The sequence below is a fragment of the Zerene cesonia genome, chromosome Z (genome assembly GCF_012273895.1).
Source record: "Zerene cesonia ecotype Mississippi chromosome Z, Zerene_cesonia_1.1, whole genome shotgun sequence".
NCBI classification, from domain to species: Eukaryota; Metazoa; Arthropoda; class Insecta; order Lepidoptera; family Pieridae; genus Zerene; species Zerene cesonia.
The window spans coordinates 2864970-2888719 of NC_052122.1; the positions used below are offsets into that span (position 1 = coordinate 2864970).

The 23750-nt window shown below is 33.1% G+C and overlaps 3 protein-coding genes across 3 annotated transcripts; 1 reads left to right on the top strand and 2 right to left on the bottom strand.

Moving 5' to 3' along the window:
- Positions 1–296: 296 nt before the first annotated feature.
- On the bottom strand, positions 297–2084 carry LOC119835517 (surfeit locus protein 1). Its single transcript, XM_038360399.1, has 5 exons — positions 1767–2084; positions 1572–1693; positions 1271–1468; positions 755–928; positions 297–590 (listed from the first exon to the last, which is right to left on the bottom strand). Exons 1-5 carry the CDS (start codon positions 1935–1937, stop codon positions 374–376), a joined length of 882 nt encoding a protein of 293 aa, XP_038216327.1. The 5' UTR covers positions 1938–2084; the 3' UTR covers positions 297–373.
- A 395-nt stretch (positions 2085–2479) lies between these two features.
- Positions 2480–11333, top strand: LOC119835483. Its single transcript, XM_038360330.1, has 8 exons — positions 2480–2610; positions 3686–3809; positions 4086–4256; positions 4485–4782; positions 5405–5605; positions 6899–7064; positions 7859–7986; positions 8413–11333. Exons 1-8 carry the CDS (start codon positions 2605–2607, stop codon positions 8546–8548), a joined length of 1230 nt encoding a protein of 409 aa, XP_038216258.1. The 5' UTR covers positions 2480–2604; the 3' UTR covers positions 8549–11333.
- LOC119835481 (acetyl-coenzyme A synthetase) lies at positions 8962–23408 on the bottom strand. The gene is made up of 9 exons (XM_038360329.1): positions 23011–23408; positions 19111–19306; positions 17945–18181; positions 17607–17722; positions 16554–16746; positions 14245–14378; positions 12482–12671; positions 11990–12179; positions 8962–11785 (listed from the first exon to the last, which is right to left on the bottom strand). Exons 1-9 carry the CDS (start codon positions 23310–23312, stop codon positions 11349–11351), a joined length of 1995 nt encoding a protein of 664 aa, XP_038216257.1. The 5' UTR covers positions 23313–23408; the 3' UTR covers positions 8962–11348.
- Positions 23409–23750: the final 342 nt, after the last annotated feature.

The window sequence follows — 23750 nt, forward strand, 5'->3', positions numbered from 1 at the left end:
TAAACAAAAATAATCAAAGGTACTCAAATAGTTGCAGCCAGGAAATTTTCGTTATTTTATATTATCGGATGACAGGGACGACCCGATTTTTGTATCTAGTCCAGTGTGAGCAAGCAAAACTGACTGGTCAATATGTTGGCAGAAAACAAAATGTGTACCTATAGAAACACGACAAGACTGAACAAAATAATATTCATTCATAAATGTATTATTTAAAGCTAATTGTGGCCAGATTGCAAACCTTACATAAATTTTAATAAGTTTATTCCTATTGGCATAGTAAAATAAAAGCCTCATTAAATAATTGTGCCTATATTTCTATAAATTACTAAAACAATACTTTATAAACTTTCTTCAAGCAATGATTTCTTGATTACAAAAGAGGGAGTTTCCTTATAAAGTAACGATGCCACATCACAGCAGTAAATGCAGATAACATATACCATGTTATTAAATATGACATGTGCTCATTTCTTAGGTTGACTCTAGTCTGGTTTGGTAAGGGCCAGCCTTCTGGTGGTTCTGGGTTCCCCTTAGCATCCAACCACACTGGTGCACAATCCAAGTATGCACTCATCTGGTGTAAATCCCTGTCAAGAATGAAGTTGTATTTATGTCAGAACATAACCCAGAATTATGAAAAATTTTATGCAAACATTTTTGTTATACATTATACACAATTTGAGGTACATAACTGATTAAACATTGCTATCAACATTCATTTTTTATGGGCTTATTAAACAAAAGCTCTTACCGATAAAACCATGAACCCTTTACTGGATTATTTTTTGGCATGAATGGTCCTCGAGTTTCAGTCAGCCTTACTGTACCAGTGAGTTCAACTTCACCAGTTATCATTGATGGCTGCCTCTTTTCTTTGGGGCGCATGTGTTGTGGTATCCAACCTCTGTTTATTAATATAACCTCTCTGCAAAAATTAAAAATTATATTAAATATCTAGTTAAGTCATAGCTGTGGTTTAGACTGGTAGGTTCAATTAGTAGGGTAAAAATTATTTTAAATTTATTTTATGTACACATTGATTCATTACTAATTCATAAGATAGTAAAATAAATGGTTAGTTGACTATGATTTCTGCCAACTCTAGCTTTTAGCTTAGTACTAGAGTAGAGTTATAATATTAAACTAGATTTTAAACCTGTGTCTCTGCCATACAAAAGTGATTTTCGAACTATTTGTTTAAAGTTTAAACAAATACTGAATTTAAAAATTTAGCCACAAGCATGTTATATAATGAAAATATATTTACCCAGTGTCAGCCAACTTGAATGGTGTGATAACAAGCCACCCTTGATTTTTTTTAGGGTCGGAAACAAGAGATCCAGTTCTAGGCATATGACCATCGCTTTCAATTAATGCCCGTGGACCTATTAAAATTTCTTTATCATGAAGAAATTCTCCTCTGACTTTAACAGGTCTGTACTCCATTTTTTTAAGTTCTTCAAAACTAAAATGATCAGAAGATATAGTGATTGAAGTGGCTTCTACATAATATTATAGTAAGTTATATCATAATATAGTAAGTAAATCTGTGGTAAATAAACACTCACTCGAGGGGCATGTCCACTGGCACTGCATTAGTTTTTGACTGCATGGCATCTATAAGTTCTAGTTTCCATTGCAGACGATATACTTGCCAACACCCTAAACTAAAGGATCCAGCTGGTATTACCTACAACAAAAGACATCAAGTAATATGTAAGTATCTAAAAATTAAATAGACTTAAAATACAAAAGATACAAACCAAAAGTATCCATTTAAATATTTCACCAGGCTCCTTATCTCTTAATTTTTGTAATTTAATTGACTGTCCACGATTAAAGCTCGTGTTCGATCTCACGATGTTAATTGTAGCTCTTGTAGTACTATTTTTTTGAAGAAAACTCCGGCTCAATTTACTAAGACCACCTATCATTTTGGATGATTTCGACAAATTATAAAATATACTAAGAATATGTCGCAAAAGTTGGGACCTAATAATTGGAATTGTTAATTATGTATTCATTTTCAATCACAACATGGCTTAGATCATTGGCCGTAGTTTTCCTACTTGTGTCTTGTGAGTTGTGACATTAAATGTCAATTTTAGTATTGATATTTAACGTCACAGACTCACAATAATAATTACAAATTTGACTCACAGGATAAATATCATATAGGTTTGTTAGTTTTAATCAAAATTAATGTTATAAACATTATAAAAATTTAATAAATTTGCAATACATACAATAAATTTGGAGAAGGTATATATATGATTCTAGGTACCTAGGAACCGTCAACTTTACCTTCTAAAAATTGATTGTAGGTATTACAAATTCATTCAACTAATGATTTGTAAATAAATAATGACGTTTATTAACAATAGCATGACTACTGTATTATCTGTAACTTTTTATAATGTTATATTAAAATACGTAGGCTTTAAATTAATTAATATAGCATCATAAGTTAGAATTCAGTCTCTTTAATATGAATGGCGCGATTCGCCGCGATTGGTACACTACTGGCGTGGAGCGTTGATAAGTCATTTGAAATTGCGATTCGTGGCCGACTTACGTGGAAGCCTAAATAAAATCAGTATCATGTCTGTAAGTAAGAAAAAATTATCATATTAACGGCTATAGAATAAATTACTGCAATAATGGTGATTTAACATTATTATTTTTTTCCTTTTAGTTAAATAAAATTTTTAGCGACCGCCTACACTGTAAATAATATGGAATATTTTTATGACTATAAAAGCGCGTGGGTGGGAAATGTTTAACTTATTAATTGTTTAAATTTAAGATAATTAAAATAAAATTAAGAAGCATTCCCAGGTGATACATTAGCCACATGTTAGTACACGTAGTTTTTTTTATTACCTATGTGATCTTTTTAATTTACAATTTTCTTCTTCGATAGCTTACCATTTATGTACACCCATCATCACCAGCTTCAACTTTGATTCAAAGATAGGCTGAGACCTAAGAAAGGTCAAAGGATAGTTTTTATCCTGGAAAATCAAGGAGAGTGTGAACGATGCGGATAAAACTCGGGAATGTATGTCCCTACATTAATGACGCGAATAAAACGGCGATCGAAAATCTTTATATAAATTCTTATGTCATTCATACTCATCCGAAACGGTTAGAACAATTTTCGAGATATTTTGTTTGCATATGCGGTCGCCCAACATCTATTTTTCATACCTCCAAAATGATATATCAGAACAGCGTTTTCGGTTATTCTTGTAATAAAAAAAAATAATTCAAATTTAAAATGATTTATTTTGTGTGATTCACAGGTTATAAGGAAGGTATTACATTACATAAATTTATATAGTTATAAATCGATCATCTATCGGTTCGATAATGATATTGAATAAATTAATAAGTTTCGGTATTTAGGCAACTAGTCGATCGCCCGGCTCCGCCTGGTTAAGACTTGTCTGTCAAATATATTTTTTTATATAGATTAAGTTTTAATAATATAGTAATTAAGACAATTGTTATTATTGATCGGTAGATGGAAATGTATATGCAATAACTACAATGAAATTTAATGCCATTTTCGGCAAAATAATACTAAAAGCCAAACATAAAATATTGCCATAATTTTGCACATAATAAGGGAGTTTGTACCTACGGATGCACGGGTAAAAGCTAGTTAAACCTTTTACAGATGCCTGCATACGACAGCTGGTTTGTCCGTACCAATGATGTATATCAGTTGTGGGCCAACCAGCCCACATACATAATATCGCAAGCTGTGTATATATCTGCTGGTATCTTAACCTTAATACACGGTGAGTTCTCACTTTTACAAAGTAACAGATATTACTCTAAATGGTACTAATAAGAATTCGAACCAGTTTACTTCACGTAACATACGTAGCACGTATGTACATAGTCATATGTATACATTTCCACACAGATATAATATAATTTAAACAAGTGCGTATTGGAATACGCGTAGTGTAGGGTTCTGTAATAAAATATATGGGTATTTCTACGCCACTAAATAAAATATGTATCACTTTAAACTTGTACGCTTTGAATGTTAATATTTATTAATTCTACAGCATTCAGCAAGGGTGGCAGGTGGCCCTACTTCTGGCTCGGCACAGTCCTCCATGGCTTATTCACTGATAACTTTTGGGCCATCGCAGTGCCACAGTTCGACAACTTTTGGCATTCACAAACGCCCATCATCTTCTTGGGCGGAAGATTACCTCTTCACATTATTTTATTATGTAAGATTACAATCCATGTAACTATGTGATTTATTGCTCGTAAGTTTTGTTTAAAACAAAAAAAAACACTCAAAACCATTTGTACGTTTTTGTAAGAACTTTGTAATTTTATTTAAAAAGTGAAGCAACATAGTGTTCCTTTTTTAATCTAGCCTTATTAGTAACATGGGTTCTGTTTTTGAATTTAAATCAATTCCTGTGATAATCAGGGTATGTAATATCTTGTAGATCCCGCGTTCATCTACCACGCGGCGTACGCAGTCTCGCGGCTCAATTTGCCCCGATACGCGGAGCCGTTTGCCGTCGGTCTACTGACGGTTCTCATAGACATCCCCTACGATATAGTGGCCGTTAAATTCGTGCACTGGATGTGGCACGACACTGACCCGAATATTTTCGACCGCCATTACTGGGTGCCTTGGAATTCCTATTACTTCCACGCCGCCTTCGCCGCGAGTTTCTATTTCTTTTTCCACTCGTTCAGGAGATGGTACGCGCCGAAGGTGTCGCAATGGGCTTCCGCGGGGTAAGAACTTTCTAAACGTAGAAGGATATGTCTATATATAATATTATGTGGTTTTATTTAGACGAACTGTAAAGACGGTTTTAATGTTAAATTAATGAATACTCTTGTATATCGATTTAAAATAGCTAAAGCTACAGAAAATGATGTATTCTGAGAATATTATAAAAGTAATGGTTGGTACCTAATTTATAATTTTATCAGTTGCATTCAATTAATATGAATTCGTTTATAGAGTTATGAACAATTTATACAGAACAATTCTATATTTTGATAAAAAATGCTTCTCAGACGTTATAATGCCGATATACCTTCAATTTAATAGCTATCGAGCTTACGTTATCGTTAGTATGTATAAATTCTAGCTATTTATAAAGCGTGGCCAATTTTTTATCTAACTTGTCAATCTTGGGTTTATTAAACTATTTAATTTGCTCGAAGTATAAACTTAGTAGAAATGGTATCAAAGCATACTACTAGTATAGTATTATTGCCTGACTGCGACAGAAGGACAATTATGTTTTTGAGTCATGTAAGTTTGTACATTCTTGCAAACTATCGCGTTTCTATTATTTGTAAGATGAATAGTACAGGCAGGCAATAAAAAAGTCACAATGATTTCCAGGAAGTACGCGGAGATATCTTCCCTAATTATGTCCTCTCTGCTTGGAATGCCGGGCGGTGTTGTGATGTTCATACCAATCTATCATCCCCTCCACGACCTGTTCAACGTCCACTCGGAAGTCACGTTCTTCTTCCTTGCCTCTATATTCCTGGCGATTGTTATTGTTGGCCTCCTGGGCGAACGAGAAACGTGTAAGGACAGGTATGTTACATATTCTTATTTATAAATGACTTTTCCCGCAGCTTCGCACGCGTTGAATTCAAAGTAGTTTAATAGATGTTATTATACGTAATTAAACCTTCCTTTGGAAACACTCTATCTTTAAAAAACTACCAAAATCCGTTGCGTAGTTATAAATATTTAAGCATACTTAGGAACAGACAGAAAGCGACTATGTTTTATACTATGTAGTGAAGAAATACTGGGTGTCTAATACAAATAACATTGTAACTTATTAATAACTTCATTGGTACCTATTATATTATATTCTTAAGGCGGGAAAAAAAGTTAAATAAATTTGTGAGTTTTTAATTTATCCTACTGTTGTGAATTGCGAATTTATGAAAATTATTTCACGACCAGAATTTTCACATAGTTTTTATCATGGCTAAAATTTATTGTATAGAAACTTAAAGTATTGACGACAAAAATTTATTAATTACACAATCATAGAAAGATGTTGGAATGTTTTATAATATGTATATCGTAGCAATTTTTATTTGTAAGCATATGTTGTTCAACGATTATGAAATAATACAAACTGATAACGTCAATGTATTCTCTTGGGTCAAGACCTCGCAGCTGTTTAAACAAAAAAATAATTCATATGTTCGTTAATCATTTTTCCAATATCATTTTATATTTGCCTCACATATTTAAATTATATTACTATTGTAGACAAAGTTTGTGTATTGTTATTTATAGTCATTGTTTTGTATATGACGTGAATATTATTTCTATGTGACGGTTATTATTTACCATTTAAATATTTAATTAAACTTATATATTTTTAAATATAAGTTTGATTTATAGGGTAGGATTGTGTAATATAGAACGACGTTAATCAAATTCCCAAAATAACCCAAATATTGCTTTTTGAGAACGAGATTTTTTTTATTATCTTATATCAAGAAATGTTATTTTAGTTTCTGCTTGCCTGCTTCCTTAATTTCGTAAAATTACTTTAAATAATAAAAACAGATTAAATTTGATCGTGGGATTCGATTCTATAATGAATCATGAAGGGACCATGACCGGTGACTGAATGGTATGGCATGGTATGGCCGGAAGGTTCTAATACCGCCTAATGGGTGTTTTTTTTTTTTTAATTATTTATATTTTTTAAATATTAAAGATATTTTTTCAATTGAAGAATATTTTATAGCACGAATACAAATACGAATACGAATTAAGAACAACAACAAGCGCGTTAGTTCGATCCACGTACGAACTGTAGCCATAATCGTGTGATACATAAAAACATACTACTTCCAGGCTAACAAAGCTGGATTACGCTCTCATATGTCAGTTGGCCCTGCACTATATAATTTATTGGACTTTCGTCGTGTTTCTGAACCCGGAGGATGAAGTGTCGGTTGGTTTCCACCAGCCAATTGGGCCCTGTGATGACGTCACGTATTTCACATCACCGTTCGGCCAGGTTGGTAGATATTTATTATTTAAACTAGTACTTTTGCGTCTTCATTTGCAATCATAGCGAATTATGATGTTGTATGTGGAGACATAAGCGCGAATTGACATATTTATAATTACTGTCTGGCAATTTTGTAAATGCGAATGTACGTCTATTTGCTTCTGATGCATTTCGACGACTAAAGTTGAATTTTAAAAAATGATTTGTTACCAAGAACGCTAAGTGCGTTGTGCGTTTTAAATTGAATTTATCATTAAAAAATATAGATAATGTATAACAATACAAGGGTCTAAGAGTAACACAATCTTAGTACGGTCTAAAGGGAAACATTTTTGTGAACTTTTTATTTATAAAGCCTTTTAATTCTATGAAAATGAAAATAAAAAGAAACATTTTTATTAAACATAAATAAGCAGTTTCGTTCACTCGGATGAAATATTCATTTCCTTTATTTTTAAAGCACATTTTTTGAATACCCATATTCCAATAATGCAATTTAGTACGACCCACCCGTCGCCAAATCACTTGCAAATTCAATATAAAAGCTAAAGCGAATTTTCTTACTCAATTCGATTTTCATAAGTGAGTAAAATCAATTAATAATATTTATTGAAATCTCGAACAGTGGTGGCTCAGTGGTTCGGATTTTGCATGTAAAACGAAAATTTGGAGGTTGCGAGGAGCGAAATTAAATAATTTGGTAACCTAATATTAATCATAATATATAGAAAGCCTTCATAAATATTATATTATGTGCTAATTATAATATATAATTAACTTTTTTGTGTAAATTTCCCCAGACGCTGTCTAAGAAGACTTTCCTGTGCCCCGACAACTACGATGAGAAATACTTCGACTTTCACTGCGTGGGGGGGAAACTGCCTCAGAACGGGTCCAACTGGTACACTATTTGCGGAACACCTTTTGAGTAAGTTACCTTGACTAATTCTTGACTTAATAGTTTTTTGTTGTTTCTTATATAGACCAATTCACCCGGTCTCACGGTTAGTATTTGTTATCCTGATCCAAGCGGAGACAAATCCAATCAAAAATCGGAATAAAATCCGTTGAGACCTTTTCGTCTTATAAAGAGAGCATAAAACAAATTTTTATAATCATTATTATCCCATCCCAACTATTATATCCCATCAAAAACGTATTTGATTATTATTGTATTATGGATTTGTCTCCACTTCGATTATTGAAATTATGTAACTGCAAAGAAATAAAAAATCTCACAAAATAATGTCTACCCGTAACCCAGGAAGAACCGGGGCAAGATGCTAGTGGATATATTAGTAACTGTAACAGTAAATTTTCGTATACGTATTATGGATTCTTTTTTCTGTTTCAGAAATCGTGCTGAGTACATTACCGTACTAACAGCAATATTAGTATTTGCTTTTGCAATCTTTCGCGGAATATATTTCCAAAGGCAAGAACCCTTGGCCGCGGGGAAAATTGTTCGTAATAAAAAGAAACTAAATTAATGTCAAATTTGGTCAAATGTCAATGTCAATGTTGCAATGTTTTGTAAATGTTAAAATTACTAATTAGTTGTAACGTATCTATACTTGGTCTATATTTTTAATTTTGACATTCAAAATGGTTAACTGACATGAATACTAATTGACTTTTATTCTTCTTCTAATTTTTTTCTGACAATTTGAAATTATAAAGGTACCATTAAAGTTAGTAATGTTCCAATGACTTTGACTATTAGATATTTAACTTTATAATTATTTTATTCGAGGGCCCTACCTACATTTTTCTTAAATATTTATTGTCGTCTCATTGAAATTTATTGAATTAGATATACATTTTTGTTTATGATCAAAAATGTTTACCTACACAGCTCAACTAAAAAACGATAAAGGCAAAGGGATTGAATTAATAAACAAACTGGAATAACATCACGTTTAATGATATGTCCGTTTCATTACACGATCACAATGTTTCTTAAATCTTAACAACTATTTCATAGTTCTGCACGACAGTTGTGCTCGCTCAGTAATCAGTATAACCTGTGGTGTAAGTTGTAACACAATATATTATGATTATACCTACATTTAATTTTGCTACGGTCCTATAATTTATTGCTATGCAGACGAAGACAGTAAATATTGTGAGAGTTATTTTAAATGCAACAACAAGAACTATTCCTTAGTGTAGTAGGATATCAAGTGGCTAAATAATACAACAAACTGTTTGAATTTAAGACTTTAATTCGTAAAGGTATTATGACCTTTGCCTTTTAGTAAGCGAACAGTGAAAAGAAATATACAATTTTTTATAATTCATTTCAATGCATTGTTTTATGTTAAATAAATTATTTTATAATACAATTGTTCGTTTCAATAAATTAGATTGAATTCGTTTCCCGATACTCTATACATATTAGTTATATTATAGAGAAACTGTTTTTACGTAACATAGTAACAATAATATTGCTTCTGAACAATTCCTTATTTGTGGACATAATTTTTTAACTAAGTATTTTCAATTCAAATTCCCATCTATGCTTCTTCGTTCTGGCTCGTTGTATATAAAGATAACGTAACAATTCATTTAAATTATATAATATTAAAAAAGAAACAGTGTGCGTTTATGCAAACATTTAAAATTAATAACTAAATTCGTTATCTACCACTCACTTACATATAGAAGTATTCAACTCATAAATTAACTCACAGACTACAGAATCATCGAAAAGTAATATCCAATTTGATTGGATGCTAATCGTACATTATATTAGTGACCGATTGAATATACTATGGTGCATAGCATAACTATATTTTATAATCCTATATTATAGACAACAACAAGTAACAACAGCGATTATGTACGATACATAAATAGGTATGAATTTTATAGGTATGTATAAGTAAGCTTGCACTTGCAATAATTCTATAAAGTAAAGTGATCATCCACTACCATATAACTTAAGATATTCGCATTTCAGCTTAGATTTAACTTTGAATTTTGTACGTCGATTAAATTTTCCGAAATTATTTAAATGTAGAATGTGCAAGCTGAAAGTATTTGACAGTATTTCAGAGTATGAAAGTATGACTAATATTAATGAGTAGAGGAATTTTTTCATTAATATTAAGAAGATAGGATAAGAAACAAAAATGAATGGCATGAAAAGGTAGGCTGAATAAGGATATTAAAATATTGCTTTTAATATCCCAGTTTTGTGGGGGTGACATATGGCGACCCATTCAGCTGACAGGTACTAATGACGCCGTGTGGCGCGAATATAACACACATTTAGACAGAGAACACGTTACATTATAATGTGTACATTTTTTCAATTGATATTGATTATATTTGCAAATTCATTGTGCATCACAAAACACTGCTTTCATGCATAATAATAAGTCTACGTATAAAACACGTGTGCCCTATTTGAGAATATTTTCAAAATACTGGTATAAATTAATCAAAATTACACAGACAATGTTCCACTCAAATAATTTACGTTTACACGTACTTATATAATACCACATTATACTTAACACTACTATAATAAACCATTCCCATTTGCACGTAAAATAAATAATCTTTAATTATTACTATCGAACGAATTGTTCTAGAAGTGTGTGCATTTTGTTTTTGAATTACCGTTTACTTTTCACGAAGGTGACCATTGTTAGCTTTCTAAAACATAAATATTGAATTATAATACATACCAATTACCACTACATTGATTTATTTAAATGGAATGCCTTTAAAAGAAGCGCATTTTCTACGAAGGGGAATGCGCGGGAAAATGATATCCACAGATTCAATATACCATAAACTATAAGTAGCTACAAGATTAAATGTGCTGTTTACTTTAAATGTTCATTTATATTTAGGATAGATATTGTTTGCATTGAATAGTATCCTTTGGTTAAATACTAATCGTTCTATTTCGCTTTGTGATTTAGGTACTAGGGATTTGAAGGAAATATATAGATATTTTTTAAGTTCATATAGAAAGCCGATGTACACTCGAACCTAAATTGTAAATTCGGACGGTTTAAATGAAATAATGCTAAAAATTAATTCACCTAACGGATCATTTGACGAGTATTATGATATTTAATATAATAAAACAAAATTTTCATGCCATTGCTATTATAAAACTTTGGCACAGATAACCTCTGGTAAAGCATAAACAAAAGTGCCAACTATAAAAAATTAACTACACATTTGATATTCTTTATAACATTGAGCTGTTAATATCTATAATGCGTCCCTAATAGCATAACATAAGCTGAAAAAAAATACTTAAGATCCTGTTTACTTCCTGCTCTTGAATAGCTCGTCGACCACTGACGGATCAGCGAGGGTGGAAGTGTCGCCAATATCGGCGTCACCCAAGGCGATTTTCCTCAATATCCTCCTCATTATCTTCCCAGACCTGGTTTTGGGCAGGCCTGGAGCGAAGTGAATGACATCCGGAGCGGCAAAGGCGCCGATTCTGCTGCGTACGTGTTTCTTCAGTGCGTCAGTTATAGAGGGGTCGTATTGGACGCCCTCGTTGAGGATCACGAAGCAATAGAGCGATTCTCCCTTTTGCGGGTGAGGCCGGGACACGACGGCGGCTTCGGAGACGTGAGAGTCTTCTGTGAGGACGCTTTCCACTTCGGCAGTGGACATGAGGTGACCCGACACGTTCAGCATATCGTCGATGCGACCCGTCACCCAGATCAACCCGTCCTCATCACGTCGCGCACCTGCGTCATGGCAAATGGTGAGAAAACATCGTGCCAAAGCTCGAAAAATTTCTTATTAATCTTCGAATGACTATAAAACTAATTATTGAAAAAATATTATTCGTTTATAGTTACAGATATAAACATGGTGTCAACATAAAATTTAAGCATTTAATGACTTCTTTTTTTTATTAATTAAATGCAAACACATTGTATCGTACATACCGTCACCAGTACAATAGTACCCCGGGAACTTGGAGAAGTAGACCTTCTGGTAGCGCTCATGGTCGCCAAAGAGAGTGCGCATGACTCCTGGCCAGGGTCGGGAGAACACCAGATAACCTTCACCCGGCCCTTCGATTACCTTGCCGTTCTCATCCAGGATACTTGGTGCAACACCGAAGAATGGGAACCCCTGAAGAAATTAAATCAAACATTAATCAATAAGGCTTTTTAAAAATCTCTTTCGAATTGAATTGCTTAATATTTGTGAGTCGTCGTCGTCGTCGTCGTCGTTGCGGCCTTTTAGGACGTCGACGTTTACATTTTTGAGTAGAAATAATAAATTAAAGAAATCTAGATACATAGTCATACTTAGGTGCAACACATGTTATATTGCTTTCAATCCTTAAATATTACATTTATCAGTATGTGGCCAAATTAAAAATTTCGCTCAACGATTAAAGGGACTTTATTTGTGACAGCCAAGTAACTTACAGCAGCACCAGGTTTCATAGGAGTGGCTCCAGGCAAGCTAGTGATGACGTGCCCACCGGTCTCGGTCTGCCAGAACGTATCCACGATGGAGCTTCGTCCACCGCCCACGAGGTTATAGTACCAATACCACGCTTCTGGGTTGATTGGCTCCCCAACACTGCCCAATACTCGCAGGGACTTCAAGTCGTGTCTGTGGATAATTCATTTCTATTGCTGGTGATTCATAATTTGGACTCCTTTCAGGAAATAACATGCATTATGATATTGAGTCCGCTAGCTATCTTGTTCTTTATTATGTAACTCATAATTCGGAATGGAAAATAACATGCGTTAAATATTATGCCCTGCAGTCCTTGCCATCATATCGATAAAGTACATAGGTACATATTGATCAATAACGTATTCATTATTCCTCTTTCGTGTTCAGAGTTCAGCGTCATTAATTATTTTCATTGTTTGTGTGTTGTAATAACGACACAGAAGTACAAGCATAGTATTGTTTTTTAATATGTGTGTACTGAAGTTAGCACCCAAAATATCAAGTGTATTTTAACAGTCGGATTACTTTACTTGCTTAGGAATTATTTTCAAATACGATCGGGTCAGGTCAATGAGTATAGTAGGGTAGCTTATAATATTCACTGGGTGACAGATAAGAGTATGTGGTCAATATGGCGTAGCTCGATTTTAACATAAAGCTTATTATTTAGCTCTTTTATACATTCAAGACTAAACTAACTCAAAATGATTATCACCGATTATTTCAAGTCCACCATAAATTAAATTATGGGCCCGAAACTAGGATATCCTTATTGTATTATCACTTGGGTATGTAAGGAGTCAAATACTTAACTGATGGCGAGAGAAGTGATTCAAACAATCATAAATGTTTATTTATTTCTACTACATACCACTTTCAATATTCTCTCAAATACGCGTGGTTATCTATAAAAATATATCTTTAATGTATTCGAATTGTTTTAATATATTTTTTAATTTTAGTATTTCTATAGTTTAGGTATATGAACATCGATAAAAAAGCAACCGTTCTATTTATTTCAAAATCTACTGAAATTGAATTTAAGAACAACAGACGAAATAAAAGCATGGTACACAAAAACTGTTTCATAATATTACTTGATATTTCCTTAATATACGGCCCCTTCGCATTTTAAAATTTCAAAAATAACATTTTTCTAAGAAAACCTTGTACTTTGCTCATAAGAATACAACAATTTCTTTTTGTTACTTCAAAATGGAACAATTCTGTATCGAAATCAGGAATGTAGGTACAATATTATATTTATGGAATTGATTCAATAAGATACGAAATTTCAACTTCATACTTCACTCTCGTAGAATAAGAAAGTATAATATGCATTTTAAATTAACACCGAAGTCCTAAATTCGTTTATATTTATCTTCTTCTACTTTTTAGCTTAAGCTTAACATTTCACGACTCTAATAAAAAAATGTCATTCTGCCGTAATTCCATATTAACAAATCTTTTTTCTTGAGTGGGCAATGTTTTTTTGGAAAGGTCCAAATGAACTCCACGGTGTTCCGTCGAGCCGCTGTGAAGAGCCACGGGCGCTGTTTGAAAGTCGTCCGCGACCCCTCTTGGCACACCTTAGCATTGCGTCCCCTTAGCAATTCCTAGTATTGTGTGAAGTTCCGCATCGGGCGTGACGTATTGACGTATTACATCGATCGATTTTATTTACGTACAAGGTCAAATTTTTATAAATAATATTGTGCCTTACTTAGTAACGTAGTCCTCTCCGAACTTCATAAGCGACCTGATCGCAGTAGGTGCTGTGTACATCTGGGTCACCTTATATTTCTCCACCACCTCCCAGTAACGATCCTTGTCCGGGTAGAATGGGGTGCCTTCGAACTACAAAATAAATGCACATATGGTAAAATCCTTGATAATAGACGTATGAGGAGTTGAAGAAGTGAGGGTCTTATTAAAATTATAATATTAGTCACGACAACAGATAATAGGATTTTGTAAAAAAAAATTTACTTATCCAATTTTAATTCCTTACAAAAAACAATGCTTGGAGAAAAATTGAAAAATCATTATTAATTTAATTTAAATTGTAATTTATTTGATCGCCTGACAGTAACATATTTTTTTTACATCGTTTTAAAAGATTTCTACTTGGCTTACTCTCTCACTAGGAAATAAGTAAGGAGCTCATTAAAAACTATTATTTACTTAAATTATTATAGAATTTTCAAATTATTTGATTGCATTATGAATTTACAAAATTATCCTACTTATATAATATCGTATAAAATAGCAAGATACAGTTTCGCGTAAAGATTAAAGTAAGAGCGTTTAAGACATGCTCTAAGTAACATGCTTCTCGAAATATCTAACTAAAGAGAAAGGAATTTCACCACACAAAAATGTACAGTACAAGTACAACCTCAGTTTGGAATTACTCTAGTTTGATAACGGTTATTTAAAATCGCACCGTTCCAGACAACAACATTTATATTTAAATAATCTAAGACACAATACATTTATTATTTTTTTATTTATTTATTACAGGCCAAATTAAGGAAACCTCGTTTCTCAACATGTCTGTTATCTAGATGGTAGGTTTTATTTTTATTACGTATTACAGTGCTTTATTCGCTATTAAGACAGCAATCATTTCCGGAGTATAATTAGAATTTCCACTAAAGGAATTTATAAGATTTTTATATTAAACAAAATTAAGATGAGGAGATAATTACATGACGAAGGTCTTTAAAAAAAATTAAGTTTTATTACATCCCAAGCGTTGAACAATCTTTAATTGTGACTTAACTAACAAAAGGGTGAACACAATGATGAAGAGATTTTTGTGTTTCGAGCACATCATATTATTTTGAAAAACTTAGAACAATAAACTTTCTTCCACCGTTAAAAGTTAGTGAATTAAAAGTATAGACACATTATGGGATCTTTTTTTGTATCATGATATCTACCATCTCTCTTCTAGGCCTCCCCTAAAGCGATTATCGGTTTAATACATAATTAGAATGGTGAAAACGATTAACTTTGTTATTGAATTTACTCTCATTCTCTTTGAATCTATGTATTCGTTATTGTACAGTTATGAGTAGGTTGCTACATATGTAAAGTCATTGGAAAATCTCTTCTACTGGCTATGTCAGTTATCTAACAATAAATTCAAGTACCTACATTCATATTACTGATAAGGATCGATCGTATGTAGTTGTGAGACATGATTTTAGGTCTGAACTTGTCTACAGCGAATGTCTTTAGTTCTGAAGAAATTTTAAGATATTGATGGTTATTTAGCTTTATTCCTATAAATTGAAGAGCGTAGCGAATTGTAAATTTAATTAAAATAATACTGTTAACGATTTGACTGGGTACATTCCGCGTGAATAGTTGAGATAACGAGTTACTGCGAAGTGGAATTAAAATTTACGGAAATAGGAATGTTTCTTACACAAATACCGAAATTATAATAAAAATTACAAATCAAAGATTTTTAAAAGCGAAAGGATGCTGTATGAAGTGACAAAGATCTGCCAATTAATTAAGTTATCAATATTTAATCGATAAGGATTATCGCAATATATTTCAAAGGTTAAAAACCAAAGTGTTAAGCATTTGCGTGCCCTTTGTAGGTTATGAGACATAGGCATTAATTACCTACACATATGTATGATGGGTCAATGCTTGACGATCTGACGTGATTAGATATAATACATAAGTCTGTATACGTTTCCTATCAGGATATAGTGGGACAGAAATCGTAATTTATCATATAAAATTTAAAAGCATGACTTGATTCTTATTTTTCTTTCTTATTACTTCCCTTCGCGATCCTAGGTGCCCTTCAATATAAATCATGCACGATTTTATAACTTTTATCATAACTTGTTTAGCCCACTGGATAGGTATGTGTAATCGAACCTATATGAAAAATATAAAGTGAAATTTGTCGGTACCTTTTCACGTGTGTAATCTCGTTCGCAGTCTGACTTCAACTCCTGCTAAAATTTATAACCTAATGTATTTTATGAAAGGCAATTTACTCACCATAACAGAGGTCGCACAATTAGCCAGGGGCGCATAGACAACATAAGTGTGTCCAGTGATCCAGCCGACATCGGCGGTGCAGAAATAGATGTCGCTTTCACGGTAGTCGAAAACGTATCGGAACGTCATCGCCGCGTACAACAAGTATCCCCCAGTGGTATGCAACACTCCCTTTGGTTTGCCCGTGGATCCGCTAGCAGAGATAATTAGTTATATGCAAGGGTATAGATATAGATATACATAGTAAATTCGTTATATAGTAAGGTAAGATGGTTACTGCAATTGCTATACATATATAAAGTAACTGTGATAGTTGATAATCTTCTTTGATAGTCTAGTATTTTCTTGTGTTTGATTTTACGCGAGTATTATAACATTTAGAAATTAAAAACTTTTAAACGGATTTTAAACGCGATTTATTCATTATATTATTAACCCGACGTTTCGAACACTTTAAAGCGAGCGTGGTCACGAGAAGACGATGTGATAGTCTAATTCAATATACGAGCATAATTTTAATTAAGAACTTTTCAACTTTATACAATCTATATACGAGTATAATATATGCAATAAAGATTATATAAAAATGCCAAGCGAGTAATGACGCTTACAATGTCTTATTTGCATTACATATATATTTAATTAAGGCAAATCAGCATAAGCAAGTAACCCAAAAGAGAAAACTTCGAAACTTTCATGCGTGAGTTTAGGCTCGAACGGCGAATTACATTTTTAAATATTTACTTAACTTATCGGCTCTACTACCCACAAAATTCAACATTGTATCGCCGTGTATACTTGTATATATATTCATAGACAATTCACACATATGAAATCAACAGGCAAATTATTGACTGGCGTGATTAGTGTACTAAGCATCCTTATGAAGATACTTTAGTTCCAATTTAAAGATAGTTATTACTAGGAACCATGACACTATTCTTATAAAAATACCTATAAAGATGCCGTCTGAAATCTCTACGGAACCTTTCTTATAAAATTTTAAGTTTACGGGAATCAAATTCAACCTAAATAAGAATGAATCCTACAAACCTAGTATACAGCATAAAGAGGGGATCCTCTGACCCCATCCACTCCGGAGGGCAGACATCAGACTCGTCTTCGATGAGGTCATGCCACCACACATCGACGTCATCGTTCCAGTTATACTGAAATATTGTTCCAGATTCAAATACAAGTTTAGTTTAGGATACTTATCTCTAAATTATCTTTTTTATATAGTTAAATGCATTGCAGTGTTTGTGTAAGCCTGTTTGTTGGCCGGCGTGTATGGTCAGACAAAATTGTTTGAACTCTTATTGTCTGTCTTGGTAGTTAACTTAGTATAATGATTATTTTCGAAGGTATTTTAAGAGGAATATCAAACTAACCAGGCTTCGAATGTCGTCGAGTTTACCGCACGGCGTGGCCTTGGCCAGGTGCGAAACTACCACGCACATTTCCACTTTGTGGTTATGTTTGGTTTTAGCTTTCTCCAGCGCTTCGTCACACGTCTTCTTCAAGACTAGCAGTTTCTCCCCGCGCCACCCGCCGTCCGCAGTCACGAGCACCTTGGCCTTGCAATCCGACATGCGCTCAGCTAGCGAGTCCGAAGAAAAACCTGCGAACTGCATTAAGATAATACTTATGATATGTTATAAGATTCTTTAGACAAAGTACTTACTGGGTGTATTATTTCGCTTGGGACAACAGACCTCGCTTATCTTAAAAGAAAGATTTTCTTGAAACTTCCGTGTTCCCATAGAACTAAGGTCTATTTTTAGGTAGTAATTTTACTTATTCAGTCTATGCAAATAATGAATATAAAATTCATTAAAATTTCTAAACACATTTTGGAAAAGTTGGTATGGATGTAGATTTTCCAGTAGCACCAATAGAATATTTGCTTCCTATATTTACCTAAACGTCATTGTGTAAAGGGCACTTCGAGAAACAATTACAAACACTTTACGAATGTAAATAACCATAAGAATTGTGTAACTATGGTTATATTTTCGTCACCGCGTATTTCTCAGTATGTGTTCTAAATTCTATACAGATTAGGTGTTTCCTACGACTGCATATTATAAAGATAACAGTATTGAAGTAAGCGAGATGCGAGTTTGATAATAACTATACTAATCAGCATGTTTATATCTTGTTACCAGTTTATTCATGACTCATGAGATGAGAGTACCTACTGTTAAAATCAGTCATTACGAACGGTTGGATCGGAGTCAATGACCACGAAGTAAATTAGGAAGTACATCTAGATGCACTGTGTATGAAGTTTTTGTTTTTCAATAAAAGTTCTTATATTCATAGAGATTACATCGGAAACGTTGATCGAGGAAGTAATATGACAACTAAATATGTACGTAACCGGAATAACGGCGAATTGATAAAGGGTATTAGCAATTTATTATAAAATAGGCATAAATTGAGCGACATTTTACCTCCTTGTATAGATATATTCGATTCATATTTAAATTTACCACGTTTAAGAGCTTTTGATGACGTTTATCAGACATAATAACGGAAGGGAATACTTCCATACCACTACAGAGTGTATAGCGCCGATCCTTGCGCAGGCCAGCATGCACACGACGGTCTCCAAGATCATGGGCATATAGATCGCGACCCTGTCGCCCTTGTGCACGCCCCTCGTCCGCAAGCCATTCGCGAACTGGCACACGAGGTCTTTCAGCTTCTTGTACGTGATGCGGCTGTAGTCATCTGGGTGGTTTCCCTCCCTAGAATATTGGCTCACATAAGATACAAAGCCATTGATATAGAAGAATGGTTTTTGTATAGATATGTATCTTTTCTTCTTTAATTAATGACCATTTCTTGTCGCTTCAGCACAACCAATGTCTCATGAATTGAAATGAAAAATCGAAGATACGTTTATAAAACGTAAGTACCTGTTTTTTTTATTTATGTATACCTTTCTTCATTAAAACGAATAGATTTTGCGAATGCTAAATTATTCTCTTCGGTTAATACAACATCTGATTGTGGTCTGACCCAGGGATCTATTTTAGTTAAGTGACATTGTTGCGTGTTGGTATATCTAATAAAACTACTGTGATGATGTTTTCAGAATTACTAACGCTTCAAAAGAAAAAGAAGATATTACCTCCAGACCTGAAACATATTTTTTTATGAATCTTAGAGCCTACCGACCTATCTACAAACAAAAACATATGATCACGTGTTCCCTCTCCTGTGTTTTGAATTGTTGTCTGCATTCAGTTAGACAGCCTACAAGTGACGATATAATGCTAAATGTTATAATTTGCTAAAAAGCTGTTGGGTCGCCTGACGATAGGCGCTATCACCGCCTACTCGCCGCTACTATTTCAAGCCGATCTGTGGGGGTGTGGTAACATCCCCGGTGCGAGCTGGCCCAATTTGGTAACAGATCTCTTAGTGGTTCAAATGGCCCATCACATTTCTAATATTTAATTATAATAATAATATCTTTATTATCAGGTATTCATATTACAACGATCGATTAAGATTTTATACAGAAATATAATGATAAATCAAATGCACTTGACATTGTGTGCGGAATTGTGTAATTAACTTCAAAAGTTCCGGTCGTAGTGTTGAAGGAAACTTAAAAGTGTGAATTAGTTGATTTTAAAATTATTAGGTTATTTTATAACGCTATTATATAAATTAACATAGTTACTATGTTTAATAAACAAATAACAAAAGTTTAAAAGAAAAGAAAATATTTGGTTGCATTCATTTCATTTCAATATGAAAAATACGACCTATTAGTGAGTTTCTTTTTTTTAATATGTTACTGTTGAAAGTTCATCGAAGTAATATTAAGATAAAACTATGAAATATCCATGTATGTTATATTTCATACCTATATTCTATTCATATACTTAATCATATTATTCAATAACTAGCAATATTATTATCGCAATTACTTATAGTTTTATCAACATCAAGTTGAAGTTTTTGTGTCAAGGGAAACAAACTGTCTTGTATTAACTTTTACCCAAGGTACAGGCCATTAGAACAGTTACCATTACGTACAATCGTGTTGGTATTGACCTTATGAATTGCTCATTTTTTAATTTTAAGTCAAGCTATCACTCATACTGAAACATTTTTTTGTTTAATTAGATTTCTTTTAGATGTTATTTTGAATCGTCATAATATAGATTAATATTTGGCATTAACGGGCATCAGTACGCGTTATATAAAAAAATTTAATGCATAATTTTTCGGTAATAATCTTTTATCTAATATAACCTTTTTATGTGTTATCCTTAAATTATGAAATGGGCTGCAATATGTTTATAATAAACAACTATACAGAAACAGGAGCTCGTCTCCATCAACACCCTGCACCTGACGGACGTTTGAGAAAAGTAAATTCTCGGTACAATAGACACATGCATTATTGTTATTATTTATCATTATTAACGACAAAATAAAACGTTAATTTGCAACCAATAGTTGTTGTAAGAATCCTTGAATGAAAAATGAGGTGAGCAAGCGTTGGTAAACCAATAAAATAAATAAATAAGTTTGAAACAAAAATAACTTTAAAATTTTATTGCACTCACGAACGCTGTAGATGTAACTGCGCTACTTCCACAACCGTGACTATTTAAACAAGATAGGTTTTTTTCAGTAAGGACACAGTGATAACAAAACCTTTAAAATCATGTAAAATTTTGTAAAATTAAATTCGAATGAAATTCTTCGCAAACTTTTCAGTGCGTAGTAGCTGTTACCGTATGAAATTGTAATTAATACCATAACTATTCTATACTATATATCATCGACTCAGTCCAATGAACTCTAACATATTACCAATTGGTTCACAACAGGTAAATAATAATAATTTATTATAAATAATTAATTAGTATTGGTTCGGTACCTACTCCACTAATATGTTTACATATAAATAGTATTATCAGCATGAAAAATTAATGAGACGTAATATGTACCTAGTTAGGTATATATTCTTTTATAAGTAGATAGTATCAGAGGAAACGAGTCGATATTGCAGGACATTAACTAGAACAATCATTCTAAACATACACAATCACAAATTGATTAAACTGTCATAAAATTAGTTAAAAAGGGACAGACCTATATTATTTTTTAAGCAATACTGGTGGCTTCATAAGGGCCGAGTGAAAAAAATTAGAAGGGCAAATGTATTTAAAAAAGAAGGAGGTTAATTTAACTTTCTGCTGGGTGAATCGATTTTTATGATTCTTCATTTATTTGAATGCCAGTGTCTGCTGTGTTTCTCCATTTAAATTTGGTTTAGTTCTGACAGTTTGAAGTCGGTTTGTTAAAAAATAAATTATTTAACAAATTGCAACTAATGAAGACTAAAGAACGTAACCCCGAACAGTGGCCTTAAATTATAAAGCCTCTTGGCAGTTTCCCAAAAGTGTTTAGTTACGTAACTATAGCACCTAAATCCGTCTTACGTAAAGTTCTGCGACATAATATGCAGGGAATTGATTTTTCTCTTAAAAACTGTCGTCTGTCCATAACCTACACGATAAAACTGCAATCTAATTTTTATTTCTTTTTCAGTTTGACGAGTCGTTTCAGTTATTGAACACGTGTTTAGTTTAGTTTTTACTAAGTAAATTAAAAAATAGAGATATATCTATATATTTAAAAAGTTATGACGAACAACGTAGCTAAAAGTAATTAGGGTTTATTTCATTTGAACTTGAAAATTCAAACCATTATAGCATTGTATTTAATTGCAGCAATAGAAAGTAGCTGAGTAATGAAAAAAATAATTTTACTTAGTTTTGTAATTATATACCACGGCATATCATTGTACAAATTCATATTATCTTGCAAGGTGGTCTCATAAAGTCGATTGTTTAAGGAACAATTGAACATTTTAACAAATTCATTTGTGAAAGATACTTTGCTCTTTGTAATGTTTGTATCGATATAAGTTCACGCATGTCAAGTACCTACACACAATTAATATTAATTAAATGAGAACAGAATTAAACACGCACGATTATCGTGACCTTTTCTATTCATAAGATTTTAGGATTTTTTAAACATTATCCTGACTTCGGCTAGGTGTTTTTTATATTTTACACGCAACAAAGTACCTAATTAATTAAATTTACAACACCCCAAGATTTATGTTTGTACTTAATAAAATAAAAGGTTGTCCTTGTTTCATGTCCAATAAAGTAACAAAATAATAGGTAGAAAAGAGAAAAAAAAAAAAATATGTTAGTGAGCAAAAAAATATGAATTCGCTAAAAGCAAAATGGTAACAATGTTAAAGGAAAAGTATAAATTTGTTTGCATTACATAAGCGTTGGTAACAGGAAAGTCAATATATTTGCGGAAAATCAATAAGTCGCGCGCCGACTCAGTGCACCACATTCGCTCAGCTGTCTATTGATTCTTCAATGGCAAAAAAACAACTCACCAATAATAGGCGATTTTGTCCCCAAAGCCCTTTTCCACGTTTCTGTCCAGCAGGTTCACGGAGATGTTGGTCACCGCTCCTTCCAGCCATTTAACGAAAATGTCGCCTTTAGTGATATCGAAATTATACGAGACGAATTTACCGGGCTGGTGCGGCGTCTGCCAATGGAATTCTTTGGCTATTTCTGACCAGAACTCCTCTGGGTTGTCGATTGATTTTTTGTACATCTCCTTATATTTGTCGAACGATGGTATCCGTGACTTTTCGACTACGTGAGCCGAAGGTTGGTAAACGCGCGACATTGCGGCTGGCTGGTGTATCGCGCGGTGACTGATACTGGTGGTGATCTCACGGCGCCTTCGCGGTTACTGAATGAAGTCGTCCGCTTGACGTTAGGTTAGGCCGTCTATGCAAAAACGGTGACTGCGTATAGAATGACGCACGCATGTACCGCGCGTGCGCGTGAAATAACTGCTACGAATTCTGCCGCGGTAAGATCATGACGAACCTTGAGCACCGATCTCATAACCACTGCTTTGCTTCTAACCGGCGTTGCCCGACCATAACTTTTTATTTTACTATGCTATCTGGGTACAAAAAAAAACCAGTATACGGCCGTATACCTACCGTTTAAAATACGAGTATTTGCAAAGACTGTTTGTTCTTTGTATTCTTAATTCAAGTTATATATCATGCGCAAACCTGAGTATAACGTCGCATACCTTTAAAATAAGGTTTAC